General features: G+C 55.7%; 1 protein-coding gene across 2 annotated transcripts in view; it reads left to right on the top strand.

Annotated features, from left to right (window-relative positions):
• Positions 1 to 9435, top strand: part of ETS1 (ETS proto-oncogene 1, transcription factor) — a 77442-nt gene that overhangs the window by 30000 nt on the left and 38007 nt on the right. Inside the window, exon 1 of one of the 2 annotated variants that reach the window (XM_015649873.3) lies at positions 164 to 379. The exons of the other annotated variant lie outside the window; for it this stretch is intronic. Coding sequence (XP_015505359.1) covers positions 310 to 379 — 70 coding nt within the window. The 5' untranslated portion in view covers positions 164 to 309. Of the gene's footprint in view, positions 1 to 163; positions 380 to 9435 lie in introns of those variants that run through there. 2 annotated transcript variants of the gene reach the window in all.

Here is a 9435-nt window from a genome sequence, read left to right as displayed (position 1 = left end):
TCACCGCTCGGGGCCGGCCCAGCGCCCTCCCCTCGGCTCAGCCCGGCCGGGGCGGCGGCGGCGGGGACGGGCGAAGCGGAGCGGAGTGGGGAGCGCAGCCGGGAGCGGAGCGAGGGAGCGCGGAAGGAAGGGAGGAAGGAAGGAGGAGGAGGAGGAGGAGGAGGAAGAGGAAGAAGAAGAAGAAGAAGAGCAGCGGGAGGAGGCAGGCAGCGCCGGCCGCGCTGCCCCGGGAGCTCCGCTCCGCTCTCGGCGGGGCTCAGCCGCCGCCCCCCGCTCCCGGCGCGACGCCCCCGCGGCGCTGCCCCAGCCATGAAGGCGGCGGTGGATCTGACCATCATCAAGACGGAGAAGGTGGACATCGAGCTCTTCCCGTCCCCCGGTGAGCGCCGTGTCCCCTCCGCGCCCCGCTCCGCGCAGCCCCGGCCCCTTCTCCCCGCGAAACCGGGAGGGCTTTGCCCGGGGGGGAGAGGTTTGACCGCTGGGGTGCTCAGTGAGGTCTGTGTGGGGTTTTTTGGGGGTTTCTTTTGGAAGGGAACACTGAGCGCACCCCAAGTCGCGGCGCAGCGGCGCCGCCCGGGCTCTGCCCGCTGCCGAAGGCGAATTGACTTTGCGAGCGCTTTTATGACTTTCCATCCCCTTCCTTCTCTTAAAATCCACCCCGCCGCCCCTCCAGCCTCCTTCCATCACGCTCCTGGCATCCTTGCCGGGATGTAGGGAAGCCCATCCGGCGGGGAGGCAGGAGAGATGCGCTCCCCGGGACTCCCCGCCCGTTGCCGTCCTCAGCCGGGATGTGCGCTCCCCCAGCCCTCGCTGCAGATGTCTTGTGTGGTCCAAGCGCTCGTGCTGTTTGGGAAACACAACTCCAGCGGTAACTGTTCTGGGTTTAGCGCCTTAATCCAGGAAAACCCGCCGCCTTCATTTTATTTTCGCCCTTTTGGAGCTGGAGAAATGTGCGAGGGAGGGTGCAGAAGGCGACGCGTTACTGAAGGGAGCGAGAAGGGTTTTTTTGTGTGTTGTAGCGGCGAGTTCAGCTGCTGCTGGCTGTGGTTACTGCTCCGAGCCGAGCCCTGACTAGAATAAGGGCTGCTGTTCACACACTGGTGGCGTCCGCCTGCTCGCTGACCCCGGGCGCTCAACTCCGCTCTGCCCTGCCCAGGCGAGGTGGAGGATGAAACTTGGAGTGCCCGCAGGAAAAAAACCCAAAAACCAACAACCCTTTTTTCTGCATAAAACGAGCCCTGTTGCTTCATCTCTCCCTGCTGCAATTCCCACTGCCCAAACTGAAAGTTAGCTGGATTTTGTGCAGCGCCGGTGTGGTGAAGAAAATCAAATTAAAGATTGAGTTGAACGTTTCCCTGCTGGTTAGGAAGTTTCTAGGAAAGCCAGAAGGGAGGCACAGCTCTTGCAGACACTGGGATTTTGGGCTGCATGTGGAGGTAAAATGACAGCTGAGTGCTGGAGCCGCACAGGGGTTGGTGCTTAGCCTTCAGTAGATGCTGCTGCAGCATCAGCTGGGCTGCAGAGATGGTGCTGCCTGGGCATCAGCCATCCATGGGCTACGGAGTGTCCAGTGCAGGAGAGTCTCCCTCGGCATCCCTCCTCCCAGCCTCCCTGGCCGCAGGCAGCCCGCTGTGCTGCTCAGAGCCTGCCGTGCTCCCTGCCCCGGCAGCAGGGCTGAGCCCGGCTCCCAGCTGTGGGATGGGGAGCACCAGGCTTCAAAATGCCCCAGGGATGCTGAGGATGCACCTACACGGCTGAAAGGAGAGGCTGGAGTGGAGCTGAGGACCTGTTTGTGCCTATTTCCTAAAACTTTGGTGAACACTCATTCCTGCCCTTCAGCCTCTGAGGGCAGCCTGTTTGCTTGGAGGGGAGGAGAACGGGATAGGAATAAACACCTGGACCATCAGGGATAGGCTTTGCTTTTCACTCCAGAGTATCTGTTTAAATCTGCACTTTCCTGGCGTGGGTGAGAGCTCCCACAGATGCTCGGGGTGCTCTGGGTGCCTGAACCCTGGAGCAGTGGAATTCCCTGGTGCCTGAAGGGAGGACTCAGAGTTTCACCCTGCCTTAAGTTCATTTTCTTCTGTCCCTGAAAGCTCTTCTGCAGCTGATGTCAGCAAACAGTTCTTAGAGCTGACCCAAAATTTAAACTTGGGCAGCAAGAGAGCTGAAAAACACCAACCCAAGAGGTAGAAAAGAGCTGCCACCCCATCAGCCTCAGCTGCAGCCGCTCCTGTGCTGGTGGCTGCGCTCGCTGGGAGCCACAAAGGTCAGTGCTGTCAATTAGCTGGCTTAACCTCATTTCCCCTCCAACCCAGAGAGAACACTGCAGCTTTCTGGTTTGGTGGGATTGATGGTGAGGGAAGGAGTGTGGACGCTGCTGGGTTTTGTTCCTGGGATCCAGCCGTGCTGCGGGGAGGGAAGGACACTTCTCTCTGCTCCTGATGGCTCCTTCAGCCCTGAATCTCACACAAATGTCCCCAGTGTCCTTAACTCCAAAATGGGCTGAGAACTCCAGCCCCTTTTCTCAAAGCAGCCGTGGCAGATGTCGTCCAAGGGGTTAACCTTGGGCAGGGTCCCTGCAGCCAGAGGATTTCAGTTGTGCAGGATGTTTGATGTGCCAGGTGCCTGATGCCCCATCAATCTGTGCCTCTGTCCCCTCTCACCCCCCAAACCAAACCCTGCTGCACCCCACACCTCTGCCTGCAAAACTCTGGGGAGATTTGTGGTGTGTCCAAAGGGTTTAAAAATAACCTGGAAGGGATGTGGAGTTGTAGAAAGCTTCTGAAGCCAAATCCACCCCCTCCACCCCCGCTGTTACCAGGGGGAATGTGTGAGATGAGCAGGTCAGAGCCCCATGGGGGTGGGTTCTCCTTCAAGATGCAATTCTGTGTGATATTTTTCTGAGGATGTGATAGAGGGGGTGGTAACATCACTTGTGGTTGTACATACATGGCTGATCCACCAGTGGTTGGCGGGACATTTTCTGAAACAGTAAAACCCCAAACCATGTAAAATACAACCCCAAGGGGAACTTCACCTGGGGGTTGGTGAATGCTGCCCTCCACAAACCACTTTGTTCCCTGCAGCTCTGCCAAGCTGCATTTGCTGCCTGTGGGCAGAGTGGGAAGCAGCTCCCCAGCCCTTGCTGGAACTGGGGCTCCCAAGTGCTCATTTCTTGCTCAGGAAGCTGCGGATTTGCCACCCCCAGGGCACCAGAGCTGTAATCCCAGATGTGGTTCCTGGGTATCCCAGGTGGAGCAGGGATGCCCAGCTCCCCATCCTGCATCCAGCCCTCCTTTTGCCTCCTTTCCCTGGAGGTGTGTTATGGGAGCAGGGGTGATTTTGTTCCTGGAAAAAGGATTTGCTCTGTGCACACACAGCACAAAAATCCGGGCTTTTCGGCTCTTCCCATGCCTACCCTGAGGACAGCTGGGACATGGACACGTTGTTTCCATTGGCCTGTGCGTGGGTGGCATCCCAGGGGTGTGTTTTTATCTGGCAAGAACCTTTCCCTCTGTTTAGGATTTGGGACAAACATCACTTAGGGCTGAAGTAAGATTTTCCCTTCCAACCCAAACGTCTGTAAGATTCTGGTTCTCCTGCTGTGGTGGTGCAGGGTACAGGGAAGCTCCTACACAGCTTCCCTGCAGCTTTTGGATGTAGGACCTGCCTGAATTGTGCTTCTCCCTCTTCCCACAGCCAGGTCAGGCTTTGCTTTCACTTTCAGTACAAACAAGGGAGTTTGCATTAAAGCGAGCCTGGCAAATGCAGAGCTCCTCCACAGGGCCTCGCCGTGGGCAAGTGGCAGAGAAAATCCTTCTTCTTTAGGTTTTAGGAGGGGACCCTTCATTCTGTCCTCTACCTTGTCTAGGGAGGCCAGGTTTGCCATCCCTGGCTCCCAGGTATGCACGGAACGGGCTCCCAGCCGGATCAGTGCAGCCAGAGGGGGACAGTTTGCTGAGCTGGTCGGGGTAAAAGTGCTCAGAGACTTGGGTCATTATTCTCATCCAAAAAGAAAGGTTTGATCCTGCATTATCCTCGCAGGGCTGAGCTCTCCAGCTGTGTAAGCTGCTGCGTGACTCAGTTTCCCTGCTGCTGACAGGCTGACAGGCATGGCCAGGTTTTCTTTCCCCGCAGGATAAAACACAGCAGAGAACCCCAGCATCTCCCTCCCTGCCCTGGCAGGTTCTCTGTGCCCCCCTCTGCCTCAGTGGCACTGGGAGAACTCTCACCTCTCCTCCCAGGAACACCCAGGGTGCCAGAGCCTGGCGGAGGGAAAGCACTCATTGATGCTTCCAGGGATGCAGGGAACTGCACCAGGGTCTGTTGGAATGCTTTGCTCGGCAGGGCAGCCGAGGTGAGAGCTGGGCTCGGCTGGGGATGCTCTGTGTGGTCTGGAATGATCAGCAGCGAGGCTGAGGCTCAGAAATGGAGAGCTTGGGGCTGCTCTCGCATTTTCGGTGCTGATTGTCTGCGGAGGAGGTGAGAACTCAGCTGAAGAAGAGCAATTACCTCTGGATGTGCTGACAAAATGCCCATTACTGTGGTATCCAGCCGGGATGCGGGAATGAGAGGTTCCCAGGAGGGGGGACTGGCTGCACTTGGCTGCCACCAGCTTCAGCTTTTTTAGTGTCGGCTTCTCACCAAAGCTCAGAAAAGGGGTGGAAAGAGGGCAGTGGAGCTGTCCTTCAGGGACCCTCCCACCAAAGAACATCCCTGGTTTTTAACCTGGGAACAGGGAGGGAGATTTCCAGAGAGCAGGAGCAAACCCCCTGCTTCATCTCCATCCCGAACGCCCCAAAGCACGCACCAAGTGTGTAATTACAGTGTCCTTACATGAAGTGGCCCCTAATTTGCCATGTAATTACAGCGTGCCATGCTTTGATGGGCCTTGCAGAATGCAGGGATAACACAGGCTCACGCTGGAATGCTGCACTCCAGCTCTCCCAAGCGAGCTGCTGAGACATCCTGAGACTTCCTGCACTCCCAAATCCAGAGCAGATTGCTGGCAGAGAGTGGCTGTGACTCCAGCAGACAGTGGCACTCTGAGCTTTGCCATGGGATTGTCACAGAATCCCAGAATGGTTTGGGTTGGAATCCTCAAAGATCTCATCCTTCCTCCCACGAGCCCAGGTGGCTCCGAGCCCTGTCCAGCCTGGCCTTGGACACATCCAGGGATGGGACAGCCCCAGCTTCTCTGGGAGCCAGCTCTGGATTTGCTGCTGTGGAAGTGCAGTGGCTGCAGCCTCTGGATGCTGTGTGAGGAGCTGGGGGCAGCTGGATCAGGTTTAGGGTGCAGAGGTTGTTCCATAGATTAAACCCTTAGCTGGCTGTAAAACCATGCCAGGGATGTGAACTGGCTCTTGTCAGTTGTGGCACCAGGATCTGCTGGGATTCTGGGGAAGAAGGGAACAAATCCAAGTAAATCTGTCCCAAATAAGGGGAATATTTTCCTTTTTTCACTGTCAGCTGGTCCTTGCACGGCACAAGGTGGGGAAATTGCATGATCTAGGACAGTGAGTGTCACTCTGTCCCTGATCCAAAGGATGGAGCTCTGGCACCCTCCAGCCTGACAAATTTTGCTTGGTGGAGCCCCTGTGCTGGGCAGGAGAGTGACAGGACGCTGAGGAGGTGCACAAGGAGGGGCTGATCTGCTTTACTTGAGCACTAAAATTCCCCTGGAGCCAGGGCTTGACTTGACTGTTCATCCCCCTGAGACTGGGGATCCCTGTGGGAATTGGGACATTCCACAGGTGCCAGGTTGTGCCTCTGGAGGCCAAGCCCCGACTGCCCAGTTTGCTTTTTAGCTGGGAGTTCCTGGTGGACTGCAGGGCCTCTCCAGTGCCTCCTGGTGCAGCTCCAAGCCCCATCCCAGCAGGAGCCAGTGGCACAGTCTGCAGCTGATCTGAGCAGCACAGCTGTCTCACAGCCAAAAATCAGGCCAGCAGCCCTTTTTTTGTAACCCCATGCCACAGTTATCCATCTCAGCTCTTTTGTTCCTCTTCCGTGACTAAGCTGCTCGCTGCCTGTGTTTCTTTTTTCCCCCTTCATTGTGTAGTTTATAATCTTCCAACGAGATACAGACAAAAATTTGTTTGCAGCGCTGGCCAAGAAGGCTCTTGTTTCCCTGGCACAGGGCCATGCTTACATCTCCAGTCAAAATACTGCTGGTTAAACAATAAATATTTATTGATTCTCCTACGAGCTCCTACATTTTTCCCAGGTGCAGTGGAACTTGAGGGGGGGAAGCACTTGAGTGCTGCCCATGGCAGAGCTGGGAGATGGCTCTGGAGATAGCAGGTCTGGATCTCCTGAGCCTTGGGAAGATGGGATGGCTCCTGCTGCACAGCCCTGCAGAGCTGCTCTCACCTCTCCAGCACAGTTGGGGGATTTGTGCCTCCAGGCTTCCGTGGCAATGATGGGAGAATGTGGAAATCTAAAGTTGCTTTATTGTGCCTGAATATCTCCTGGAATAGGGGAGGGACAGTCTGGGATGGGCCCAGAGTTGGGGAGCAAGTGCACAGAGATGGCAGAAAAAGAAATGAATCCTTGAATCCCAGAATGGTTTAGGTTGGAAAGGTCCTTAAAGCTTATCCAGTTCCAGCCCTGCCATGGGCAGGGACACCTCACACTGGACCAGGTGGCTCAGGGCTCCATCCAGCCTGGCCTTGGGCACTGCCAGGGTGGTTTCTGTTGGAAATTGGTGCAAAGGCTCAGCCGTGGTGTCTCAGTGCAGCCACCCCCAGCTCTGGAGCCATTCACAGGCTGCAAATGTTGCCTTGCAGAGCCCTGCAGGGCTGGGCTGAGGTGGAGGCAGAGCTGCTCCAAGGTGTTCCATCCTTCTCCAGAGGGGTGGCTGGAGCAGCCCTGGGTGGGGACAAACCCTGCTCTCTCACTACTGAAGTGAGACTACTCAGCGTCTTTCTGAACTGAAACTCTGCATCTTTAAGTTGAGGTTTTGGGGTTTTTTTCACTCAACTGCCAAAGACCCGATTGCTCCTGTGTCCCACGAGCAGGAGCAGCTCAGGGGAGCAATGCCCCCTGTGCAGGAGCAGGCAGGGTTTGGCTGTGCTGACCTTGCTGAGCTTCCTGGCTCCCCCGGCTGTGTCCTGCTCTGTGCAGGGCAGGTGGGCCCGGTGTTTGCAGGAAAGCAGGAAGCTGGTGCAGCACAGCCTCTCAGTCCCACATCTGGTTCCTGGAGCCTGTGGATAAATATAACCTGCCAGAAGAATATCACAAACACACTGAGAAACAGCAGCTCCCTTTCCCAGAGAGGAAAATCCCCTCGTTTCTGTGGCTCCCTCTGCTTTGGGAATGAGGATTGGAGTCATTGTGACAACTCTGGTTGTGGATTGGGATGTGCAAAGTCACAGGGCTCTGTCTGGGTCTGAACTGGGCTCTGGGGCTGTAATTCCCATTCATTCTCCCAGTTGCTGCTGGGTACAACAGCAATCCCTGCTCCAGCAATTCCCTGCTTTCCAGCTTTTTTCCTCATGTTTAAACCTTCCCTATAAAGCCAGAAGAGGCAGAGACCTCCAGCTCAGGTGGCTGTGCAGGAGCCCGGGGTTATTTGGGCTGGAACAAATGTCCTGGGAGGGTGTGCAGGGAGCACTGCTCTCCTCTGGGCTGTAGCTGTGTGTAGGATATCTTCCCACTGAATCCCACGTGTCTGGGATGGCTGTGGGGCTGCAGGCTGCCCCCTCACCCCAGCTGAGCATCCAGAGCTTGTTAATGAACAAAATGCATTTTCTTACACGGAGGGGATTCTAAATTGGCTCCACATGGATTCTGTAGGTTGTCGCACTTTCCCGGAGGGTGATGGCATGAGCAGGAATGTGGGATTGATGAAAGAAGCCAGACACTGAGTCAAAAGCTCCCCCTCTCCCCTCGCCGTGCCCCCTCTCCCCCCATCTCATCTCAAATACTTGACGTGATTCCAAGGCATTCTTCACACGGCTGGTGGGGAGCCCAGGGACTGGGGCTTTTCTGTAAAAGCTTTTAGAAAAAAGCTTTGGGGCCTTTGACCCCAAAAGATGTTGAGAAAAGGCTTGATGAGACCTTGTTTTTAGGGAAACTGAGGCACAGTGCTGCCATTCCACCGCATCAGGGAGGTGGGAGCATCCTCAGTTGGGTGCTCCAGGTCTCCCTCTTCTTGCAGGATTCCCATCCTCCCTGGCCTGTGTTCCACTGCCCAGCTCCTCCCTGGCTCCTCTGCAGGCCCAGAGCCACCCAGCTCCCGGAATTCCCAGTTTGGGGGTGCTGGGTGCCCGAGGCTCAGCATCCCCTGGGGACAGAGTGCCTGGCACAGCAGGATGGGGCCTCTGGGAAGCTCTCCTGAGATGGCCTTGCAGGATAACACTGCTGCCTCAGGGAAGCTGCCACTGCCACTGCAGACCCCAAAAGCTGCAGCTGGACACTGGGCACTGCTTTGGGGGCTGTTTTCTGTTGTTTTCCCCCTCTTAGCACTTTTTATCACAATAATCAAATTGTGGCTTTTTGACCCACATGAAAGTTTTTTTCAGAGGTGCCTGCGTGTGTTTGTGCAAAGCCACTGAATTTTGGTCACTGCTCTGGAAGCAGCAAAGGGGATTTTTGTTTTCTTACCTTTCAGTTCTGAGCAATTGTTTACTGAAACCTGAACCCTCTGAAGAAACAACTTGCAAAAGCTGAGTAGTCCTGGCTTTTTCCACTGGAAAATTAAAAAAAGATGGAGTGGGACACGTGAAATTTGGGTCTTTTTTTTCTCCTTTTTTTACTCATTATTGTTAGAAGCGGTTTGAAAACGCAATGCCAAGAGCTTTCTCTTTTCCAGTGCTCGAGGCACGTTACCCAACTGCTCCATCCCTCAGACTGCTCCATGAGGTCAGTAAATGCAATTCCTCCTGGTCTGCAGCTGGAAACGAGTTAAAACTCCTTTGCTGAATCCCTGGCATCAGCCCCGGGCAGCAGAGGAGCCCAGCAGGTTGGGAGCGGGTGTCCCGAGCCCGTGGCATTTCCCAGCCCTGTCCTTGTGAAGGGTTGCCAGGGAGTTTGGGCTCCGTGTCCGAGGCTGTGCCGGGTTCTGGCAGGGCTGGGGAAGTTCCCCTTTCCAGAGGCGGAGGGGCCGCTCCTCACTGGGCTCTTTGCACCCCTTGAGCGGCTCCAGGTTTGAATTTGGCTCCAAAGTCCCCGGCCCTGCTCCTGTTCGCCTTCCAGCGGGATGAATCACACCAAGGAGCCGAGCCCAGAGCAGCCGGGGCCATATGGATCCTATAAATATATTTTATATTTATATATATAGATATATATAGATATATAGAGTGTACATAGATATATAGAGTGACCTGAGTGCCCGGCGGAGCGGCACAGTGGGATGGGAAGGGAAGGGATCACTGGGATGGGGAGGGAAGGGACCAGGGGGATGGAGAGAGAAGGGATCAGTGGGATGGGGAG

Source organism: Parus major, chromosome 24 (genome assembly GCF_001522545.3).
Source record: "Parus major isolate Abel chromosome 24, Parus_major1.1, whole genome shotgun sequence".
NCBI lineage: Eukaryota > Metazoa > Chordata > Aves > Passeriformes > Paridae > Parus > Parus major.
Note: the sequence above shows the minus strand (reverse complement) of the source record. Positions and strands in the feature narration are given on the sequence as shown.